We start from the raw sequence: 18,395 nt of genomic DNA, 5'->3' as shown, positions 1-18,395 counted from the left end.
TAGCCCACAGTTTTGCTGAGAGGAGTTGTCTGCACGGTGCACGGCAGACATCTTACTAAGTAACCTCAGCCGCCTAGTGGAGCGAAGCACAAACAAGTCAGTGTGGTGGCCAAGTATGGCCAGCCGATGAAGCCAGCACAACACGGGTGGTAATAAACAAAGCAGAATAACAGTACAACGCTAATTGATCAATTGTACAAAATGCTACGTAGTGCTAACATGTTCAGACTGCGAGCTGATAAATGATAGTACAAAGCAGGTACAACAAAACACAAGTTCTGCTAGAGAGGTGACGAAAAATAAAAGAACGAAACGAACACTTATGAAAAACCTGCAAAATGCAAGTCACGTGGGAACATCAGGCCAATATCGAAGCCGTGTAAGGGAACAACAGGTCAGACACCACAACGAACGAGGGAGAAATTAAAACCAGCATCAGCTATTGAGTAAAGGATCTAAAAGTCAAACGGCAAAGAGAGTTCAGCGATACACGAAATTTCAATAAATATACATGCCTGTGCACGTAATATACACATGATGCACTTTCAAACTGTACGAAAATAGATGAGAGCACACAACACATCCGGTATGTACATAGTTGTACTTGCAGTACTCATAGTGATAGATAGAGTGTTGAGCCATGGTATCGATGGCTAGTACAAAACTGGCTAGTTACATGATCCACAAGAATAAAAACAAACTGTGCGATATACAAATGAAAAGAAAGCGGCCCGGTAGTAGCTGGACGGACGGGAGACGGTGATTGAAAGGGAGAGCAGGCACGCGGGCGCGCGCGCGTGTGTGTGCGGAGCGAGTGCGTGGAACTCTTGGTTGGTGACGAATAGAATTATTGTTCGTTTTGAGCGTATCGTGATGGTATGATGAGAGTGTGAGTATGTGTTCTATGCTATTGAAAGAAACTATTCTGACATGAACCATGCACAGGAAATAGATTATGTTTTTTTCTTCTTACCATGATAATGACAATAATGATTGATGATAACGATTTGCCCGGATAAAGAATCCAGGCAAAGTGGGGAAATCAGAGCAGATGGGTATACCTGGGCGTTCCTAACCGCTCGAGGTGGTCTCTTCAAGAACAAGCAGTGAGGGTGGCAGTGGCCGCTGCTCAATTGGCCCCGATGCCACTACACTGCCATCACCGGGCAGCTTGCGTACGCGTAGGCGCACATTGGCAAGGTTGTAGAAGCCTGGCCGTGTGAAGCAGGCGTTGAGCCGCACCGTGCTGTCGGCGCCCTTCTTCAGCTGCAGCTTACTGTGCGTGCAGCCAACCCAGGCATACGCTGCTGATCCAATTGCCTTTGGTCTGAATAAACAACAACAACAGAAACACACACACACATTTTTAAATAGACCTGCAAACAATGGGCTTCGAAATGGTGCAAGGCGCAAACTTGATTGACGCGACCGGGGGATTTCATTGAGCAGCACTGCTATGTTGTGTACTTACTTGCTGGGAGATGCTTGCTGCTCTGTGTCGGCAGTGCCAGCAGCACTGGGTGCCCGCGGCAGGACTTCCACTTCGACGTCCGCATCATGAGAGTTGTGCAGGCTGAGCTCCACTGGCAAGATACATAGCCTGGGAGCAGAGTCACACACCACGCAGTCACGCCAGCACATAAGGATTGGAGCTCAAAAATAAGCTTTTCAGCGTGTGAAGTTGTCAGACACGGAATCAGACTGTGGATAGAGTAGAGCTCTTTCGGAAGCACTTTTACAATTCGAAGAGAGCCTCCAAGGTACATCAAAGCCGACAATTCCCTCATGCATTGATTGAAACATTGCAAAGAAGACTGAATCTGTAGACTACTAAAGAGCTTGCGATGATCGATGAGGCGTATACCTTTTGACAGTGAAGTCGTGCCGAACCTTGTCAGCATGCAGCATACCGCCTTTGACCAGTAGCAGGTCCGGTGTAGAGGTAGCCGTACTGTCTCCACCCTCCATGCCAGCACGGAGAGATGCTGAGAAAGACGACACCATTGCCTGCACAAACACAAGGAGAGAAGAATCGAAACTATAATTACATCACAGTACAGTGTGAAAGAGGCATACTACAGCAGTTTAGCGTCACGAATATTGCTTTCAAAGTTGTGCACACTTTTGGTTCACGAACCTAAAATGCTACCGGTATGTACTAGGTTGTACTGTCTGTACGTATGTACAGACGTCAACGTCCTGCCAATGCAAATTCTGTTTGCCAATCCTCTCCTAAATACGAATTTCGTCACTTAGTTCAACTTCCATTGGCGTGAACTTGAACGCTGAAATTGCCTTCTTGAATCTCCGTAAGAAACGTTTGGTGCATAAGGCTGTAACGTATTGGCATTCATAATCAATAGTGTCCATTAGACAACGCTCATAAACACACACACACACACACACACACACACACACACACACACACACACACACATGCACGCACACATGCACGCACACCCACGCGCGCGCACACACACACACACACACACACACACATGCACGCACACCCACGCACGCGCGCGTACACACACACACACACACCCCTCAATACCCGCTACAATTGAGCTACTAGTACATGCCTACAGCCAGTTCCTACCGATTGTGCCGTGACTGAGGACACAGGTGATTCCAGAGACTCCAGCAGCATGTGATACTGACCATACGCCTGACGAGAACCACCGTCACCATCAGGGACACAGGCCTACAGCACAGCATATATACACAACAAACATTTAGAGAAGAAAAAGAAAAAAATAGTATGCAGTCCCCATGTTTCCTTGGTTAGAAGGAGGATCTGCACACATAGGCTGTATTTCAGACTGCCCTGCAGTGGAACAATCCTATACTTGGTTAGCAATGACTTTGTACGGAAACAGTCTAGGACACTGGGAACGGTGTACGAAATGGTACGGAATGCGAAAGCTAGTAAGCTACCCGCTGTGCCCCAGGCCAATGTTTACCCGCATACATTTCTGTGACCTAAAACGGAGTGAGTATTGGCCGATGTACTAGTATTCACAACGTTGCCAATATGAGACACAAGTGAGGCAGCTATTGCACTCGCACTGGCAATCAGGAAATACAGGCCACGTGGTAAGCGCGGTAAATTTCAACCAGACAAACTGCGTTTCTTTGGAGGGAATTATTCACCGGCTAAATGCTCTGCTTGTGCATTACGTATCCGCACTGTGTAGCACACAGCTGATACATGAAGGCATAGAGACCAGAAACACAGCAAAGCAGCAGCAACATTAACGGGGAATGATGCATACATGTACGTCAAGCTGAACAAGCCAGGCGGCTAGCTGGATAGACCGTGGCCAACACGGGCGTAACATTCCTGCAACTCACCTGCCAGAGGACAATGATACCAATAGGCGTTGCAATGCTAGCAGGCACCGGTGGATGATGAGTGGGTGCTGGCTGCATGGCCGCCGGTGATCGGTTCTTACGCTCCGCCACCTTGTGGTCTGGCTCCGCTGCAGCAAACGGCTTTGCTACACTGTCCTGGCCGAAGAGCTCAAGACAGGGGATCGCGAGACTATCAACCTAGCCAACACATCCAGCACGGAACAGGAGAAAGACAGACAGGAGAAAGACAGCCAGGAGAAAGACAGACAGGCCATCTAACTGAGAAACAATGTGTAGAACAGTTCAAAGTCTGGAGTAAAGAAATTTATACCAAAGTAAACACAGTAATTATGTACATGGATTGTAACTATCGCCAGAGCTCCTCATCTAAGCCAATGGCTCCAATCCTGTAATGAGTCATGGCTTTAGAAATAGATAGAACTGATGGAAAGGAGAGAGAAGCTGACCCGGGCCGGAAGAGAAAGAGGCCACGGCTCCAATGTACAGACAGTCTTGCCACAACAGATTGGCGCATATATATACCGTATCCCTTACTTGGTCGTCTGACATGAATGATACATCGCTGACATAAACACGGCCATCATCTAAGCAGAAAACAACAACAACAACAACAACAACAACAACAACAACAACAACAACAACAACACACGGCAAACAGATGGTGAGAGTCAGTAAACACTGTGTACATACCGAAAAGTTGTGTATAAAAGCCGCGGCTTATATGACTTTTTTGGGGGGAAATTGTCAACTGTCAACACTAAAACCAGGCTTATGTACCAACAGTGCATCTCGAAAAATCAGGCTTGTATTCAGGACAGGCTTCTAAATGAGACAGGCTTTTATACAAGACACTACGTTACATCATATACCCACATGGCTGCACAGAGCCGGGCTACAAGTACTAACATAACACTACCAGGTCTCAAGGGACCCTTCCATTGTACATTACCGGTATACGGACAATTTCAGTTCTCAACATTCTGTGCAGAATGCTGCAAAGAGTAAAAGATTTCGGAAGGGGCATTCCACTGCATTGTAACGGTATAACACTCCAAAATAAGCAATATCATCTGGTAGGGAGTGACTGTACACTACACACACTTTCTTACCGACAGGAAGATGAGATGCCTTCAGATGGATGTAAGCCGTTTCACGAGATGACAGTTCTAAGAAATCTGGTTACAGAACAGCATTGGAGCATACTTGCGAGATTACCACACAAAATAAGATAATATGCTGCAGCACAAGACCATGCAAACACTTGTGCAGGCACAAATCACAGCTCTACTGAAAATTCCTACCTCGTCAACAGGGCAAAAAAGAAGAAGCCTCAAGCTGAAACACAACCGGGAGGCAGAGCACATTGCTATGCTGTGGAGTATATAACAGCACTGCTGAAACTTACTGTCTTTTTGCAATGACGACATGGTGAACTGAGAGCTGACACCGACGATCTGATTAACTGTAAACTTTGGGGATGCGACTGCATCAGCCTGGAAGCAACAGGGAGGAGCAGGCACACGGAGAATCGTCAGCATGAGTCGCATGTATTACACCTTTTACCCATACACACATGCATACAACAGTACATATTGTATTGCAACAAAGCGTTCCATACCTGACTGAGGTTCTCCACATCCACCGACACCAGTAGCTGATTCCGATCACAGCTGTGTCAAATACACGCACGCGAACGAAGATACATACATGCACACACACACACACACGCACACACACACACTCACGTCAGGTAGAACTCGACAGAGGAATTTCCAACACTGAAGAGCATCAGAGAAGCTCCCAGCCATGCACACAAGTTGAGCTATCACCCTGCGTGTAGCAGTCGATACCAAAGTTTGATACAAGAAAGAAGGTCCTATAAAATCGCAATAAAAAATCCGAACATTGACTGCATCTATGCCAGTCAATAATATACACAGTGCGGTCACTACTGTACTACACTGTGCTGTTACAGTGGTACTGCAGACCACAACCGTGACCTGGACTTACCCTGGTGTAGGAGTTGCCACACTCTGCCGTGCTCGGGCCGCTATGCGAATGGACTCACTCACTTGGATGTGATTTGTGTGCCGTAGTACACGATGCCTGAAGAGACAACAAAGTCACAACGCAGCCACCGCCATGGAGACGGAATAGCAAGAACAAAAATGTCGAACGGCAACCACAAGACCATCACATCGCGCTCGTCAGAAGACACATGGGTCTAGCAAATCTGACCATCACAAAAGCACCAAATTACTTCAAAATACACAATGATCCCAACGACGCAAAGAGCAAAGAGACATGATACGGAGAAGTGTGCAAACAATACATACACACACCCCACCGGCTGCTTTCCATATCTCCCCTTACATACCCCGGGCAATATCTCTCTATGAGCAAGCAGGCATACTTACGTGAAAGCAGTGTCTCCATCCACATCAAAGTACATGAGTGTATCTATGGTCTGTCGGCCGGGCAGGGCACCACCTCGTATCCAGCAGTCGACCTCCACACTACTGCCGGGTTCCAGGCGCTCGCTGGGCAGGTCAATGTCGCACACACGTGCACGATCGGCCTCGGTGACGGCCGGTGACGAGCCAGTGAACGCACTGCTGGCCGCCAGCGGGAAGCACGGCCAGACCTTGTCGCGCAGCTCACATGACTGCGCCGTGGAGCTGCCGTTGGACGGCGTCGACTGGCCGACGGTCGAGTAGATGCCGCTGCGCTCCGGCACGCGCTTCTTCACATCTCCCCAGACGATCTGCTGGCTCTCCGGACATACGGCCCGGAGGCGGCGCAGTGCCACGCAGCCAACATTGGTCAGCTTGACAATGCAGTGGTGCACCTCTCCACACAGCAACATTGTCGGCACATTGTCAAATTCAATCTGCAACGACAGCAACACAAGCACAAATGAAAATCAATACTTGTTCAGCCAGCCTTCAGTTCAAGCAAGCGAATCTAAATCCTGCATCATAGACACACCATATGTGCTGGCAGTGAAGCAGATCCACAGGCCACACACAACCAATACTAGAGCTGTTGCACATCTATCACATGACCATACGAGGCATCATTGTTGGTTCCAATTCCACTCAACAACCCCTGCATGTATGGGTCACATGTCGACCATGTTGGTTCCACTGTCCACATACCATAATCACTCTATACACAAATGAAGTCACATGACAAAGATGTGAAACCACTCTATAGCAAGGGTGTCGGAACCGCACCGGCCGGGGCGGCCATGGCCGCTCCACTTTTTCGGCGTTTTTTTTTGTTTTTTTTGAGCACACTGCAACAAAGCGCGATGATCTCAGCGCAAACGTGGCAAATCCTTGTCCCCGATCGTGGTTTGTTGCAGAATCAAAAGTCCATGTACACTGAAATGGCACCAAATGCCTGGGAATGCTTGCAATTGGCTTCAATTTTTGAATTTCTTTCCCGGGGGAGGGTAATGTTTGTCCCCGATCGTAGCATCTTCTTGGTTTTTTGCAGAATCAAAAAGTCTTTCATTGTAGTTACCGTACACTGAAATGGCACCAAATGCCCAGAAATGCTTGCAATTGGCTTCAATTTTTTTCCAGGGGGAGGACCCCCGACCCCCCTTCCATGGCCGCCCCACCTCCAAAGTCGGTGCGACACGCCTGTATAGTACAGTTAAAAAAGTTCACGGTTCGCGTGAGACTCGACTGGAAGACGAGTTTTCCGCATCCGTAGGAACGCCACCACCCTCTAGGATCAAGGCGCAGATGCAGCGCCTAAGCGGTGGGAGGTGAGTAGATCAGACCCACCACAAAGTGGTCAATGACCGAAATCCCATAGTACAGTTGTTCTCGGTGAAATCCGCCCTCAACTTGCACGGCTCTTGACGCCCTTGAAGTGGTACGAATGCGGCTGGACGTGCATGTTCAAGTTCAGTCATGCATTCGGAACTGCTCCAGAGCGCCAGTTTTGCACTTCGGGTCAGATTTCAGCGAGAGCAACTGTAGTGCACGCGCTGTTCCATACAGAAGTTGCATCGGTTTGGTTGTACTGTACAAACCGCTACCGCGACTAACAGAGAATCCACAACTGACCTTCAGCAACGGCATGGGAGGATAAACGGCCAGCTGCAGACGCCTGTCTGGTCCATACATCACTGAACATCGCTGATCCTTTGTCAGGTTTAGCCGGTGCCCTCTTGGTTCAATTTCTTGCCGGAAGCGAAGACCACTTGCCAAGCTTTCGCGCTGCGTGCCACTACAGAAGCAGAACAAAACCAACAACTCCTTTGAACCAGGACAGTGTAGTATACACTACAGAAACAGAACAATACTAACAACTCCTTTGAACCAGGACAGTGCAGTATACAATAGACTCCCATCAATGTCTACATTGCAACAATAGTACTGTACATATGACTCAGCTAGGAGTGCCCCATGCGGGCAACAGAGACTATGCATAAGGATAACACATTCCACACAGATAGGTTTCAACTCAAGGCAAAACCACCTACAGTATTACCTATGACCCTTCTCACAAGCTTCAGCTACGCGCCCCCCCCCCCCCCTAACATGTAGAGGCTGTTCGTATGTACACAAGGCAAACGTCATGGTGCTAATGCTGATCACTGAACGAACCTGCGTGCACGACCCCCTTCCTTGGGCGGTGTGGTCTCCACAATGTTGTACACCACACCCAGTATGTGCAGTTTACCCTCACGCTGGGGTGTTAGCGACAGACACACCTGCAAGCACAAACACCACAACAACAGCCAACAAACAGTACTGTAAGACCAGGAATGTTAACGAACATTTAATTCTAACCATTTAACGAATGTTTAAAATTCGTTAACATTTGAAGGCGTTATGTGCAAAACGACATGTATTATGTACAGTCATTTGCCGGTTTTGAGACGGAATCCGTTAGAATTTCACCTCGCTAACCCACAAAAATCCGGAGATCGCTGAATTTAATGACGTTAACATATCTGGTCTTACAATATACCACGGAGAAAGACAGGACAACAATCAGTAACAGTATTACAACTGATTGACCAACGGTCTGCCCCAACGGCACGGGAGGAAGTTACGAGGGGAAATACAGGTAAAGAGAGGTAATAAACGTACCGGCTGAGAAGAACGTGGTGCAATTATCAAGTCAGGCACGCTGTTGCAAATCACTGGCTCAGAGTCCTGGGCAGTAGAAACAGAAACAATGAGTCAATAACAATGCCATTGGCAGCATAGACCAGAAAATACATTGTTCTATGAACAGATGGAATGATGTGCATGCAAAACGTAAGCACTACTGGTCTTGTAGTAATGATCACACACTAACAAGAGTGGTGGTGGAGGGGGGGGGGGGGGGGCATACCTCATCCAGCACGGCTTCATCAGCATTATCACCAGCGGTGGTCGCTGACTTGCTGCTCAGCGAGACCGGGAACAACTGCCACATAAGCGAGATGCCCGTCAGGGATAGAGGTATCTGCAGGTCATTGGTGAGAACGATCTCCACCATCACACGCTCTGTAGCAGAAGCAGAAGCAGCAGCAGAAAGAAGCACACAAACAATGACATGATCAGCTATAATGCTGAGGATTAGCTGGGGAACCCAATGCAGATCAGGAACAGGATGCATTTGAAGCACTGTTTTGCCAAACACCACAGCTGGTCATTGTAGTAGCATCAAGGGAAAATCCCGAAGAGACGGTTGCTTACCACCAAGAGCACAGCGAGGGTACTGACTGTTGTCAGTGTGCGGGCCAAACAGACGCACGTCCCAGACAAAACCAGAAGGAGTGCTGCTGAGGTAGCCGTTACGTGCCGCACTGTCCGACTCTGCCAGCGTGAAGCGAGCGGCCAGCTCCTCCATGCACAGCCACAGCTCTTCTCGCTTCCCTTCCTCGTCGTCAGCTGCCTGCCTTTCGGCAGTGTGTGCTGGCTCAACAGAGCCTTCCTCTGGCAGTGCATTCACATCAACATCTGGAGCTGTTAGAACACACATACACAGCACAAGTCGAGACACTGATATCAACTCACAGCCAATTGCAGGTTTATTTGTACAGGTGAAATCTGGCTTCAGCAACCAACCACAGGATGGGTCTACTTCGTCTTTGAATGCAGGTGGCCTCTGGAACCAGGGTGGCCCATGTACATACATGTACACTACCACATGTTTGGCACCCAAGAATAGTGGTCTTTCAGACCAGGTAGTTGCTGATACCAGGTGGTCTCTTGACCCAGTTTCTCTTGCACCTGATTCACTAAATCGGCATGGTGAATGAAATCTTGATTCTCGTTCAGCAAGCAAAACGGTAAACAGTGGAGAAATACTGCAACTAACTTGCCACACCAAATGGAGAAAAAGAACTTCGACTTGTAAAGCCCACCCTCAAGAAACCAGTACTGTACCACATTCGATATCTTACTCATGAGTTTTGTGCTGTCTGCCACGCCCGGCAAAATGACACGAGTCAGCTGAGCATCGATCCGCGGAAACCGCGCCAAAGGCAGCAAGTTAGCAATGTCCACGCAGGATGAAGTTGAAAGCTGTGACTTCTCCATGGCTGCCTTGTCTGACTTCAACAAGAATTTCTACAGGCAAAGGCAGAGTGAAGTGAAGCAGACAGAAGTGTTGAAATACTGCAGAACTCCCTTAGTACGGACTCTAATAAGACATACTATTGCGGACAAAGCAATAACAAGTGGATGAGAGGAAAACCAAAACTTTGCCTCGTGCGTATCAAATTATCAACGCTTCAAAGGCACATATTGGTCAGCCCAAGCAGGTCCGAAGCAGTAGGGACAATGATGGGCAGGCCCACCCACACACAGATCATGCCCATACATACCCATACATACAGCAGTACACGTAACGCTCTCTACCACAGGCCACTGCTACTGATGCTGTACCTTTGTTGCAAGCAAGAATTCCTGCAAGTACAATGACTGCTGGGTAGGCGCAATGAGGCGTGAGCGATGAGCCAGCAGCTGATGAAAGCTTTCTTGTCCCAAATTCAGCTCATGTAGGTCAATGGCAAGACGACCAATGATGAAATTCATGTGATCCTGAACAGCAGCGGAGCCACGGAAGACCACACAAGATTAAACAACAGTTAGTGGATACTTGCAGTATGTTTGCTGCATAATATGAAATGCATGAGCGCAGCATCACTGAAGCCCACCCACACCGGAAAACAGTTGTTCATATTCACACAGGCAATGCATGAAGTTCTAATTTAGTATCACCTCCTCACCATTTGCTCTAATTTTAGTTGTTATAGGCAACACACAAGTATGATAAGGGGAAGACAAAAGTGACAGCACTGCACATGTCTGGGACTACTTTGAGTAACGTTACATGCATCACAAATAAACATGCTTTCAGCAAAGCCCAGTCATACTCTAGAACGAAGCTCAATAGTTCGAACCCCAACCTAACTGGAGCGGCAAAGAAAGGTGACTGTCTTCAGACAGTACCGGTAGCTGGTATAGCTTACCTCTGCTATCCACCAGCCCTTGGTCTGGTAGACTTGCAGCGCAAGTGAGTAGGCACGAAGAGCGTGCTGACGCTGAGAGTACAAACGTGCCATGCACACACACGCGCAAACGCACACAGACACACCACATGGAAAGCACAGTCATACAAATGCAACACACACCAGAAAAGCATCGATTATAAAAGTGCACAGCTAGCAAGGCATGTAAACCAGTACAGGACCAGCAATCGTGGGACAGAGCTACAGACTCGGGGTTCCTTGTCCAACACTGCAGACATGAAGTAAATGCATGCAGCAGCAGCACCACCACCACCACCAAGATTGCAAAAAGACTAGACCCAACCATACCCATGAAAGTACTAATGAAACACACCTGATACGCTTTCTTGAACCGGTGCCCGGCCAGCAACATGTGCATGGCATACTTGCGGATCATCGGAGAGTTCAGACGCAGGTAGCAAATCGCGGCTTGCTCGGTCAACAACGCTGCAGCCAAATCAGTTTCCTACAAAACGAAACAAAAAATCAATGCAATACGGTGTACAAGTTCCACCTCAAGATTGATATAACCCAGAGCAGAAGAAAGTATGCACGTGCATGCCAGGTAGTTGTGTATCGCCAACTCACATTAAGAGTTAAGCAAGAGCACAAGAAATACTCATAGATCAATCCTGTATCAAAACAACAACTGGGAGCCACCTAAGACGGCAAACAAAGAATGTATGCTGTGCGTGCGAATGATTACACCTACTCCAGTAGAGATATCACATAACCGGCAAGAATCTTACATCGCTTGTCATACGAATCAATGCAGTAGCCGCTTCCTTATACAGTCCACGGAACTTGAGAAACTCGAAGAACAAGAGTGTTGATCGCAGTGCAAATTGATGAGATCTGTAGAGCAGCGTGGGCAAGATAAAAATCCAGTAAGGTGATTTGACATTTATTTGTTCACTCGCTCACTCATGCACACAGGCACACACGCGCGCGCGCGCGCACACACACACACACACACACGCACACACACACACACACTCTCTCTCTCTCTCTCCCTCCCTCTCTTTCTCTTTCTTGAATAAATATCAATGTGACAGCCGAGATGCGCTCATACTCACTTGCACACACTTTCGTAGTTGTTGATCGCTTCCTCAAAGTATGCCTGTGGGTCACGACGATATGCGCCCTGCATAAATAATGACAGCGCTGCCATTTCCTGAAACAGGTAGACACACACACAGACACACACCGTATATGGTATGATGTGTAACTTGTAAACGAACTTCCCAGATAATGAGTAGAGCTCCCAACGTGGCAAACACCCCAGTGAAGTTCTCTCCTTGATACACCAGAGTGGATCACTTTGTGTAGGCTGTACACATCTAACTTATTGATCCGAACTACCAGCTCTGAAACGAATACTACCAATCAACCCCACAGGTACAGTAGCAGCTGGCCACAAGCTGTGATACTCCTGAGCAGCACAGCACCACCAAGCATACTGTTACAGAGATGTGTGCGTCACCAGTAGCTGCGCAGGACTGAGTACACACGGCAACTTGCACAGAAGTAGTAGCGGCAGCCCCGAAACCAGACCAGAGCTGCAGTGACCCAGCAGTGCAGTACATGTAACCCCAACAGTGCTCCAATATGACAGGCATAGATTACGTTGCGTACCACAGCACCAGCATAGTGCAGCATAGCATTGTCATTGTGGAAGTCACGCTTGGCTGTGTGGTACCAGCTATACGCCGTCTCGTACAGCTGGACCAGGAAGGCGAGGTCGGCGAGCTTGCGAGATTGAAGCTCCGCAGCATCAGCACTATAACTATCGATCAGAAACAGAAACAGGGGCAAAAGAGAGAGAGAGAGAGAGAGAGAGAGAGAGAGAGAGAGAGAGAGAGAGAGAGAGAGAGAGAGAATGTTAAATTGATTTGCAGAGAAGATTGGGCCAATTCGTTATTATCTTGGGAAAAAAACTGCTGGGCACCATCCTACTACCAAGCCATATACAGCAATAAATACAAAACAAGGAATGGACACTGTAAAGTCAGGAATCTTCTTGGAGACAAAAATGCCATCACACTTAGAATACGAACAAACTTTTCAGACTCGTCGCAAGCAACATTTTGGAAACATGTCCACACACAAGTTCTTTCAAAGCCTTCTCATCAGGTGGAATAGGCAAAAAGGAATTGAACAAAAAACAATGATTTTAATACAGCGGAGATGTGAAAAAATAGCACGAAGAAGACTCGCCAGAAACAACAACAGTCAAATGCACGAACTCACACATACAGAAGAAACCTAACAAGCTTAAGCGTGCGAGGTGTTGCAACAACAATAGACAAACAATGGACCAAACAAACAAATAGTTTGTCCATGGCTGCCGCAATACATCGCACGCTTGTTAGGTTTCTTCGCACTTCTACATTTGCCACTCCTTTTATGGGCATGAGGTCACGCATCTTACAGTCTTGGTAGTAGAGAGAATGTTTCGCTCGCTTTCTTCACTTCAGGGTTCATTTCAGCTCTGCTGAAAACCTTAGCAAGATGCGTGGCCAACATCAAACTTCAGAGCATGTACAAGCTCCAGGTTCCTCGTACATAGTGATACTTGAAGTACACAGAGCACAGTCTCACCTCTGGCCCTGCATTATGACCGGCTTGTTGGTACTGCCAAACCATTTCTTCGTGGCACTGTAGAGTGTACGCTGGATGCCCTTCTTGGAGTTGACCTGGTCGGTGAGTGCCCTGATAGAGCGCTCAATGTGAGGAATCAAGCCTCGGACTGCGAACTCGTTCACGAATATGCGTAGCCTGTCGTGATCGCTAACGGTGAGAAACTGGCCATGCAGTTCAAAGTTGGTGGGTACTGCAGATGATGAAACTCGAACGTTAATCTGCAGGTTTAGGGACGCACCCACACAAGCATAGGAACACACACATGTACCATGTATACGCCCGTCGCAAGAGAAGCACGCAAATCTGCAAATGCACTGGATGTGCACCCACAGATTTTCTCTTATAGCAACGATAGCGGATCTGATTCTGATCGAAACAGATCAAGACAAGCGCCAGATAGCTGTCTAATCCACACAACTGGCGAAGCCATGTGAATCGACCCCCCAATGCACACCTGGTCTACACCACACGGAGTACATCGGAATAGGACGGCCAAGACAGTTACCTATGCACAACCTACACTTGCTGGGGTAACCAGTATAGACAGCACGCTGCTTTGATAAAAGCAGACACTAGATGCACATACACACACACACACACACACACACACACACACACACACACACACACACCACACACACACATGCACACACATACATAATATTATAGTATACACATGTGGAGTACAATAACATCACCACATCGAAGGTCACAGTTTCAGCTCTATAGGGCAACAGCTGACAGGGCAGGTAGAGAGACTGTTCTCCCGGATCAACATCTGCACAATACAGCATGTATGCGGACACGCATACGGGAATCACACGCTATGGGACTGTAGGACATCACAGTGCTACAATGTACGTGTCACACTGCAACACTTACATGGGTGCCTTGCACAGAGATAGGTGAATCATCTGCAGTATCAACGGCCGGTGCTTGCGCAGAGAGTGGATCAGCCAGAGCCTGCGACAGCGGATCAGACATGGCCGAGCTGCCGGTCAGGGTATCGTCAGCATCAGCCTTGGAAATGTCCTCCAGCGTCGCATGGTTTGGAGTGCCAGCAACGCTGGCTGGGGCTGATGCATCATTGTGGTTGGTTAGGGATGAGCCGCCTCTTGACAGATCATTGTCGGCCAATTCATCTCCCTACAGAGCAGAGAGCCATCGACAGATAGGTCTGAATACAACGCTGCACAGCAACTCTGACAAGTACCCAACGTATAATCCTCGATATCCCAACGATCCTCCACACAAGCCATATACTATGAGAAAGAACACACAAACAAGAATGTCAAGTTCCACACATGATGGCACTGGAAAGGCCAGCCATTAAAGAAAAGGGTGTCATTTCAAGACTCATGGTAGCTACTATGCAGCCTTGCAGTCTTGGTAAGATCCATGGCCCATCAATGATTAGCTTGCGTAAGTGCCAAAAGCACAAGCAAGCACCAAACGCAAACACTGCCATACTCGCCACAATTCTTCTACGATTTGTAAGCTATGGACAGTCAATGGCGGCACGGCATAGAAGACCCATATGCTTGAGTAACAACTGAAGAAAGCACAGAACGTGCTACACAAGTAAAGGAATTAATACTGACCGCAGCAGTGCTATCTGATCGGTTGACATACTGTCCCCACGGATCGGGCATACCATCCGGCATGCTGGCATCCGGGCTACGCGAGTTGATCCTCAACAGGTGGGAATTGAACTGGCCAAATGCTGCCTTCATACTCTGGAATATACTGTGAGCACTGTAGTCAGGGGAAGGAAAAGAGAATAAAATACAATACATGCCTGAATGATCATCGAGGTACGAACATCAACTGACACAGAAAAGAAGCCAAAAGAGACAAGGGGAATGAAGCAGAGGTGTGTTAAGACACTCATCGGTACATGATACCAGCCTGAGTCAGCTAGCAGCTTCTGGTACCAGACATACCATAATACATTCTGGGGTGAGAGACATATCCCTCTCTCGGAAACAAAATGTCACAATCAGGTGTTATTGCATTTTATGAAAATGGATGTTCATTCAGGGTATAAGCCACATGGGGGGGGGGGGGGAGAGGGGAGAGAGAGAGAGAGAGAGAGAGAGAGAGAGAGAGAGAGAGAGAGAGAGAGAGAGAGAGAGAGAGAGAGAGAGAGAGAGAGAGAGAGAGAGAGAGAGAGAGAGAGAGAGAGAGAGAGAGAGAGAGAGAGAGAGAGAGAGAGAGAGAGAGAGAGAGAGAGAGAGAGAGAGAGAGAGAGAGAGAGAGAGAGAGAGAGAGAGAGAGAGAGAGAGAGAGAGAGAGAGAGAGAGAGAGAGAGAGAGAGAGAGAGAGAGAGAGAGAGAGAGAGAGAGAGAGAGAGAGAGAGAGAGAGAGAGAGAGAGACAGAGAGACAGAGAGACAGAGTTCCACGCACTACAAAGTACAACGATCATCCAGCAACAATCCTGAAGCTACTGACACCTGAGGATACTGCCGACACACACACACACACACACACACACACACACACACACACACACACACAGAATCAGATATGCCCATCGCAGAAGCGATGATAGCGAACAGCTACTAGTATGTTGGACATAGCAACTTGTGCTGGGATTACACCATTGAACAGCTTGCAAGGCTGCACACACACACACACACACCCACGGGCGGGCGCGCGCACGCACGCACACACGCATGTGCACACACACACACACACACACACACACACACACATAAAATACTAGTATACTGCAACATACTTGTCCTCCTCCCCTCGAGACGAGTCATGCAACAGCAAGTAGTAGTTGAACACATACGGTGTCAGCCACTTGGGATAGGTTTTCTCCTTTGCCATGTCCTGCTGCTTCTTCTGCAAGTCAATGAATGCATCCATCGGCCGAGCATGTGACGTGGAGACCACAAATAAGCCTGATCAAGAACAATGTCAAGGAAAACGTTCTAGCTACAGCCATGTAGTGCAAAGTGTGATCAATCTCCAGCTGTATGTTGGTGAGAAACGTATCACAATGGTACACTGTACATGCATGCACATGGGGTGAACATAGGAGGATACAGCCCACGTAGTGACGCAAGTACTCGTGGTCCGAAACTCGCATCAGCTGTATGTACTGCTTGCGGTAAGATTCAAACCAGGGTGTCAACACTGCAAAGGAAAAAACAGACCACATTAAATGCAAGGCATTTGATTTGACGCATAACCTTCAGTTTGCCGGGAACGCTTGGCCGTGACCTTGCGGCCCAAGGCTGGGCGTGAATCGCCATCTCTAGTAGAACATACCGTATGTCGCATTACTTCCAGTCCCCTTCTCCCCCTGGCCCATTCTTTCGGCCGAAGCAACGTGTCTTGCAAAATCCACGTGGATCTGTTGTCCCTGAAAATCGAAAAACACTTCCTCTGCTCATGGGGTCAACAGTGCGCCATGCAGTATGGAATGACTGTACTTTCCCATAGTGTGAATACCATAACTATAAGCTTCCACACCAAATCTCGTGTAGACATATGTCCACTTGAACACAGTTGAATGGGTGCCTCAACGCAAACCCCGCTGCTTACTGGTAAGATAGGACTGTACAAGCGTGTATCGATAGCTTTGCATTATCTCCAAATACGGAAAATTCCATGCATACCAGGGTGGGTGCTTGGCCAAAATTTTAAGGTACAATGTACTCATATGCGGGGCCCCCGGGGTTTGGACTCGTACTCCCTGGAGAAAACCGTCAGCAATTAATACAATTGAAGTCGAATCAACTCTATAGATTAGTGGGGTTTCTGCTATCCTCAAGAAGAAGAAAAAATCCAAAGGCCCCTTTCAAACCCATAGACACATATCCAGTAGTTCCTGTTATTAGCTGCTACCCTAAATCCATACCATTCAACGTTAAATTTCCAACTTGCAACGTTGATCCAGGCACAATGGCGCCACTTGGCTGCGCCTTTAGTACTGTGTTATGCATCGTTTGTTTCGTGGCACCCATCGACGGAACTTCCGAGCTTGGCTCCGAGAACCTCAAGCGAAGATTCTTCACTACATGCGGCTGATTGTGAGCATCACGAACGTGCGCTGACAAGAATAAGGACAAACAGAAATATTCTCAAATAAAACAATTGTAGTGAATTGTAGTACATGTATTTATTGAGCACAATACTACGGAAAAAGAAAACACCTAAATCCAATTTAGTTAGATTAAATTCTGTCCACCTACTCTACGCATTTTATCTCTCCTACCTTCACATGTTAGTTGACAAAAAGGTCGCATCATTTCCACAAATGTTAGGTTATTTTTCTTGCAAGCAGCCTCTGCATCCTTGGTGCACATCACCGCGATGTGAGGGCAGAAAACATCGGGTATCAGCTCCTGCCATGACTGCGCTGTGTGTGCCATGGCTCGTCAAACCCTGGCAAGGGCAAGAGCTCGAAACTAAGAAAGAAATCTATGAATCAACACATGACATTGTTTCCTTCTTCTCATAAAAATCAGGCTGTTTGACTTCTCAACAATCGTCATGTATCTCTTGGCAGCGCAGGCATCGCATGTTGCTGGTACAGCCAGGGTGGAACAAGTCAAGAGTTCGTAAAGACGCCAACACGACCTTCTACGATACGGCCGGACGTACAAGGCCATGCGATCGCGATATCAGGACTTGGGCCAGTTGCCAGTTGGGGGTGCATGCAGTCACCTGGTCACAGTGCAGTGAGTGCACCCGGTAGATCTACCCGGTACTGCGGTAGGTAGATCTACCCATGTCCCCACTTCACAATTATGTACTCGCATTGATCTAGTAGGCCATAGATTATACACATGTAGATCTTCTGCCCAGCAGTGCAGTAATTATTTTAGTAATTAG

The 18,395-nt window shown here is 47.8% G+C and overlaps 1 protein-coding gene across 1 annotated transcript; it reads right to left on the bottom strand.

Moving 5' to 3' along the window:
- Positions 1-97: 97 nt before the first annotated feature.
- Positions 98-18,125, bottom strand: LOC135815529 (trafficking protein particle complex subunit 8-like). Its single transcript, XM_065328845.1, has 30 exons — positions 17,776-18,125; positions 17,419-17,610; positions 16,602-16,691; positions 16,288-16,456; positions 15,148-15,301; positions 14,429-14,692; positions 13,505-13,764; positions 12,539-12,689; positions 11,980-12,077; positions 11,653-11,758; positions 11,238-11,369; positions 10,865-10,936; positions 10,278-10,433; positions 9,794-9,959; positions 9,084-9,353; positions 8,737-8,891; positions 8,490-8,555; positions 8,001-8,107; positions 7,458-7,620; positions 5,793-6,265; positions 5,386-5,481; positions 4,994-5,045; positions 4,781-4,868; positions 4,485-4,550; positions 3,910-3,959; positions 3,355-3,552; positions 2,600-2,704; positions 1,865-2,007; positions 1,472-1,600; positions 98-1,327 (listed from the first exon to the last, which is right to left on the bottom strand). The coding sequence occupies exons 1-30, from the start codon at positions 17,930-17,932 to the stop codon at positions 1,072-1,074; spliced, it is 4,584 nt and encodes a 1,527-aa protein (XP_065184917.1). The 5' UTR covers positions 17,933-18,125; the 3' UTR covers positions 98-1,071.
- Positions 18,126-18,395: the final 270 nt, after the last annotated feature.

This window comes from Sycon ciliatum, chromosome 4, assembly GCF_964019385.1.
Source record: "Sycon ciliatum chromosome 4, ocSycCili1.1, whole genome shotgun sequence".
In the NCBI taxonomy this organism is placed as follows: domain Eukaryota; kingdom Metazoa; phylum Porifera; class Calcarea; order Leucosolenida; family Sycettidae; genus Sycon; species Sycon ciliatum.
The sequence above is the reverse complement of the archived record's forward strand: the minus strand, read 5'-3'. Positions and strand labels throughout refer to the sequence as shown.

Coding starts and splice junctions, on each gene's coding strand:
- LOC135815529 (XM_065328845.1), bottom strand. CDS start 17,932: ATGGCACACACAGCGCAGTCATGGCAGGAGCTGATACCCGATGTTTTC. Junction 11,370..11,652: donor TGATTCGTATGACAAGCGAT/GTAAGATTCTTG, acceptor TTCGTTTTGTAG/GAAACTGATTTGGCTGCAGC. Junction 2,705..3,354: donor GTATCATTGTCCTCTGGCAG/GTGAGTTGCAGG, acceptor GCTGTGCTGTAG/GCCTGTGTCCCTGATGGTGA.